This window comes from Orycteropus afer, unplaced genomic scaffold (genome assembly GCF_000298275.1).
Source record: "Orycteropus afer afer isolate SDZICR_OR568_19922 unplaced genomic scaffold, OryAfe1.0 scaffold00016, whole genome shotgun sequence".
Taxonomy (NCBI): Eukaryota; Metazoa; Chordata; class Mammalia; order Tubulidentata; family Orycteropodidae; genus Orycteropus; species Orycteropus afer.
The window spans coordinates 17,898,370-17,904,661 of NW_006921603.1; the positions used below are offsets into that span (position 1 = coordinate 17,898,370).

A 6,292-nucleotide genomic window follows, 5' to 3' on the forward strand; every position below is an offset into this window, starting at 1 on the left:
GGTTGTAGATTCCTAAAGGGTAATAGACCAAAACAAAGTCACTGCCGTCAAGTTGATTCCAACTCATAGCGACCCCACCTTGGGTTTCTGAGGCAGTATCACTACGGAAGTAGATTGCCCAACCTTCCTTCTGAGGAATGGCTGGTGGGTTTGAACCTCCAGCCTTCTGGTTAGCAGTCAAATGCCTTAGGCACTATGCCACCAGAGCTCCCAGAGGGTAATAGCTAATAGGACATTTTCATTAATTTTGAATTTAAAATGAATTTCCTTTTCTTCTCCTCAGTAAATATTGTGCAGTCACTCAGTGCTTATCCTTTAAACAGTAGTTGTGTGATTCTTTCCTGGAGGCTTTCACCCAGTGACTACAATCTAATGTATTTTATTATTGAGTGGAAAAATCTAAATGAAGACAATGAAATTAAATGGAATAGAATCCCTTCATCTGCTAAGAAGTATTATATACATGGTAAGTTTATTAAATTCCTCTCATGGATTAGTATGATACTACACATTATTAAAACAAGTAATATAACCATTTAATGAAAACTTCAGAAGCATAAATGATACACCATTTTAATACAGATCATCCTATCATTTTATCACAAAATTTAATTCTACTTCCTTTCAGTTTTTTTATTTGAATATTTTTATACTGTTGTGACCATATTATATCATACGTCATTTTTATCTTGATTTATTTTCATTTGGTATTATATCCTGAGCATATTTCTGTTTCTTCCACAATCTTTATAACCATTATTTTTAATGATAACAGTGGTATTTTGTTTTAAAATTTACATAAACTATTTATTTTAGAACACTTATGTTGCTTTCACTTTTACCTTTTAACGTTTACTGAAAAAAATTTGGCTTTTGGTAGCTACTGCCAAATTGTTTCTCTAATCTGTTTACCAACTTATAATGCCACTAGCCTTGAGTCAGAGTAACAGGTTATTAAAATACAAAGATAAACAATTCTATTGGCAGATGATATTCCTACATAAGTATTTGTGTGTGCTATAAAAATGTCCATATACAGTTGAAACTAACAAGAGGAAAAGTTAGGATAACTTCTAAGCCACAACTAAGCACCTTGGTGTGTCACTGGGTCTGCAGGCGGGGGACCATAGTCATGGGCTACAATTGCTACAACATGGTGTACAAAAATATTGTTCTACATTTTTCTTCAGTGAGTAGTGACTGAGGTTTTAAAAGCTTGTGAGCAGCTATCTTAGATACAACTCTTGGTCTCTCCTCATCTGGAGCAAAGAGTGAAAAAAAATCAAAGATGCATTGAAACAGCCCAAAGGACTAATGGACTATAAGAACCTCAACTTTTATGACCCTGAGACCAGAAGAAATAGATGGTGTTCACCTACCAATGCCAACTACTCAGAAAGGGATCAAAATTGGAGATCCTGGATAGAGTGGGAGAAAAATGTGGAACAAAACTCTCAATCATAAAAAAGACCAGGATTACTGGTCTGACTGAAACCCCTGAGACTATGGTCCCTAGTCACCCTTTGGGCCTGGAACTGAACTCACTCTCATGGCTTAACTCTCATCCAAACCATACACAGGCCTATGCGCTGAACACCTATACCAGAGAGATGCACTCCTTAGAACCGTCTACCATGGGAGATCAGAAGGGCAGCATTTGCACAGGGAGAAGGGTAAGCATAGGCAAGAAGGACAGACGGAAAGGGTAACCACAGGGAAGAAGATGTTACACTGCAGGAAATATAGCCAGTGTCATAAAACAAAATTTGTGTGAACTGTTGAATGTAAAATGAATCTGCGTTATAAAATTTCACCCAAATCACAAAAAAAAAGTAATAATAATAAACAAAAGTTTAAAAGATATGGTTCTAGTCTGAGGATCTAGGATCTAGTAACCTAGGCCAGCATAGTATAGTTATGTGCCATTGAGTCAATTACAACTCATGACAACCCTATATAGAAAGTAGAACTGCCCTATAGGATTTCCAAGGCTGCGATCTTTATGGGAGCAGATAACCAGGTCTTTGCTTCTGTAGAGCCACTGGTGGATTCAAACTGCCAACCTTTTGGTTTTCAGCCAAGCTCTTAACATTGCACCACTATGCCAGCATATTCCTCCCCAAAATAAACTAATTCTCCTAGGAGGTAAGAAAAGTACAAAATATAAGTGCAAAATATTTAGTCTTTAATCTGGGTAAGAATTAAGTAGGAAAGAGATGGATTTCTGTGTACTCATTGGGTATTATTTTACTTTAGCTACTTTCCATTCAAGGGCAAGTTTCAGAGTCTCTTCTGACATCCAATTTTGTCTTGCCTTCCTTTCGTGTTCTTTTAATGACCTTTTGCTTTCTTCATGGATGATCTTCTTGATATCATCTAACAATTCCTCTGGTTTTCAGTCATTGGTGTTTGATACATCAAATCTGTTCTTTAGATGGTCTCTAAATTCAGGAGGGATATAATCAAGGTCATATTTTGGCTCTTGTGGGCTTGTTTTCATTGTCTTCAGCTTCACTTTGAACTTGCATATAAGCAATTGATGGTCTGTTCCACAATCAGCTCCTGGCCTTGTCTTGGCTGAAGATACTGAGCTTCTTTTTTTTCCACAGATGTAGTTGAGATAAAAGAGCTGAACAGAGGATTTCAAAGAGCAGGTTGAGAAGAAAAAGTCAATTATTATAATGAAATGTGCAAAGACCTGGAGTTAGAAAACTAAAAGGGAAGAACACGCTTGGTGTTTCTCAGGCTGAAAGAACTGATCCATATTTGTACCCATTCCAAAGAAAAGTGATCCCACAGAATGTGGAAATTATCAAACAATATTATTAATATGACACACAAGTAAAATCTTACTGAAGATAATTCAAAAAATGGTTGCAGTAGTATATTGACAGAGAACTTCCAGAACTGCAAGCTGGATTCAGAAGAGGACATGGAACGAGGGTTATCATTGCTGATGTCAGATGGATCTTGGCTCAAAGCAAAGAATACCAGAAAGAGGTTTACTTGTGTTTTATTGACTATGCAAAAGCATTCAATTGTGTAGATCATAACAAATTATGGATAACATTGAGAAGAATGGAAATTCCAGAACACTTAATTGTGCTCATGAGGAATCTGTACATAGACCAGGAGGCTGTCATTTTAACAGAACAAGGGGATACTGCATGATTTTAAATCAGGAAGAGTGTGTCAGGGTTGTATCCTTTCATCATATTTATTCAATTTCTATGCTGAGCAAATAATCTGAGAAGCTGGACTGTATGAAGAAGAATGTGACATCAAGATTGGATGCATTATGCAGATGACACAACTTTGCTTGCTGAAAGTGAGGATGACTTGAAGCACTTACTGATGAAGATTAATATTACAATCTGCAGTATGGATTACACCTCAACATAAAGAAAATGAAAATCCTCACAACTGGACCTATAAGCAGCATCATGATAAATGGAGAAAAGGTTGACATTGTCAAATATTTCATATTACTTGGTTCCACAACCAATGGAAGCAGCAGTCAAGACACTGGAGGACATATTGTATTGGGCATATTGTCTGCAAACGACCTCTTTAATGTGCTGAAAAGCAAAGATGTCTCCTTGAAGGCTAGGGTGCACCTAACTTAAGCCATGGTATTTTCAGTTGCCTCTTATGCATCTGAAAGCTGGACAATGAATAAGGAAGATGAAAGAAGAGTTGGTGCTTTTGAGTTGTGGTGTTGGTAAAGAATACTGAAAGTTCCATGGACTGCCAGAAGAACTAACGAATCTGTCCTGGAAGAAGTGCAGCCAGAATGCTCCTTGGAAACGAGAATGGCCAGACTTCCTCTTACCTACTTTGGCCATTGTGGTAAACCAAAACACTTTGGTCATTGTGGTAGTTAAGGTTATATGTTAACTTGGCTGGGCCTGGTTTTGCGTGGCTGGGCAGCTGGTAGTAGTGGTAGTTGGTGGTAGTTATTATGCCATTATGAGATTGGCAATCAACTCCATGGTGGAATCTGTCATGAGCAGCTGAGTAGCTGCTTTAGGGATGTGGTCTGCTTTCCTTATATTAGGAGGAGTTTGGGGAATAGTCTACAGCTTCTTGGCATGCTTGGACCCTGCATGTAGCTGAGTCTTCATTCAGCAGCCTGCCATGCTTTGCCAATCTTGGGACTTTTTAAGGACTTGAATCAATGGCCTGCTGTGTGGTTTGATAATATTGAGACTGTGCCTTTTTACTTGTTGACCTTGGGTTTGTCAGCCTCAGCAGCCAGCCGCTGCCTGAGTGAAGAGATGCCTCTATTTTCAGTGGGTCAGGAACAAGAGACTAAGCTGAAGCCCAAGGTTGAAGGTCTTTCACCCAGCCCCTAGAGCCTGGCACTTTGAACTCAGGTTTCTAGCCTCCAAAACTGTAAGAGAAGAAACTGCTGTTTGTAGGGTCATCCCATTTGTGGTATTTTTCTGTTAGAGCACCATGAGGTAACCAAAATAATCATGTTGTGAGAAGGGACCACTCCCTGGAGAAGGATAACATGCTTGGTAAGGTGGAGGGTCAGGCAGGAAGGTAAAGGCCCTCAACAAGATGGATTGACACAGTGGCTGCAATGGGCTCAGGTATAGCAAGGATTGTGAGACTGGCACAGGACCAGGCAGTGTTTGCTTCTATTGTACATAGTGTCACTATCAGTAGGAGATGACTTGATGGTACCTAACAACAACTGCATTGTGTATTATATGAGCCCTGGTAGTGCAGTGGTTTAATGCTTGGCCACTAACTGACAGGCTGACAGTTTGAACCCACCAGCCTCTCCATGGGAGAAAGATGTGGCAGTCTGTTTCCATAAAGATTTATAGCCTTGGAAACCCTATCTGACAATTTTACTTTATCTTATAGGGTCACTGTGAGTTGGAATCAACTCAATGTCAGTGGGTTTCATTTTGGATTATATAATATCATCCAAAGCACTTGAATTTTTATTTCATTTCAGACACATAGAGTTTACCATCAGGGTAAATAGAAACAAATTATTGATGGAAATCTAAATTCAGTTCATTACACCTGTTGACCACATGGTTACTCTCTATCACCAAAACCAAAACCAAACTGCCATCCAGATGTTTCTGACTCATAGCAACCCCCTTTGGGTTTCTGAGGCTGTAAATCTTTATAGAAGTAGATCGCCCAGTCTTCCTTCCAGTGAGCACCTGGTGGGTTTGAACCGTGCCTCATCTACTACACCACCAGAGTTCCTTCTTACAGGGATATATAATTTAGGCTTCAAGAGATCTGTCTCTTGTGGAATAATACCATACCCACTGTCATCAAGTTGATTCTGATGCATAGTGACCCCTATTGGGTTTCCAAGGCAGTTAATATTTACAGAAATGGATTGTCCCATCTTCCTTCTGTGGCGAGGCTGTGGTGTTTGAACTGCCAACCTTCTGGTTAGCAGTCAAATGTCATAGGCACTGCACCACCAGAGCTCTTTCATGGAATAATACTTATATACTATTGTTGTTGTTGTTATTATGTGCTGTCAAGTTGGACCCGACTCATAGCAACCCCTCCTTGGGTTTCCGAGGCAGTAGCACTACAGAAGTAGATTGCCCCATCTTCCTTCCGAGGATATATACTATTAGCATTTGTTAAAAGCACTGGTAGATCCAGTATGTGCTTTGCTGGGGAGATCACTGTCCTCCATGGATTCCAAGAAATAAAACCAAACTCACTGCCATCGAGTTGATTCTGACTCATAGTGACCCCCTTTGGGTTTTTGAGCTCGTAAATCTTTAAAGAGGTAGATTGCCCAGTCTTCCTTCCACAGAGTGGCTGGTGGGTTTGAACTGCCAACCTTCTGGTTAGCAGTCAAATGCCTTAGGCACCACACCACATGGATTCCAAATTCCTGGATATTGCAAGGGAACTCTTGATCCCCTTCATCCACCTTTGTGCAGAATTGTACAAGACTTTAATCTTACAACTTTATTGAATGGGGAAACTAAGTAGGCTAAATTCCTATGAAAAAAGAGTATTGTTGGCTTTGGTGATAAGAGCCTAATATCCTGGAGAGAAATAAGGGAAAGAAACCTGTACCGTGAACTTGAACAAATTGGCCATTACTGAAACATAGCTTTGAAAGGTTGAAGTGTAGTATATCTTGGTAAGATTTTTTTGAAAAAAGACACTATTTGAAAATGATTTTTTTGTCATTACTAGGAGAATCTTGAGTCCTTAGGTTCTCTTAATCAGTTTCAAATCCATAAACAATAAAAATCTAACCTGTATATTTACAAGTATAGGAGATTCA

The 6,292-nt window shown here is 39.2% G+C and overlaps 1 protein-coding gene across 1 annotated transcript in view; it reads left to right on the forward strand.

Moving 5' to 3' along the window:
* LEPR (leptin receptor) overlaps window positions 1-6,292 on the forward strand; it is a 117,955-nt gene that overhangs the window by 79,764 nt on the left and 31,899 nt on the right. The window contains exon 16 of the mRNA XM_007959390.1: window positions 243-466. Within this exon, the coding sequence (XP_007957581.1) occupies window positions 243-466 (224 nt within the window). The remainder of the gene's footprint in view (window positions 1-242; window positions 467-6,292) is intronic.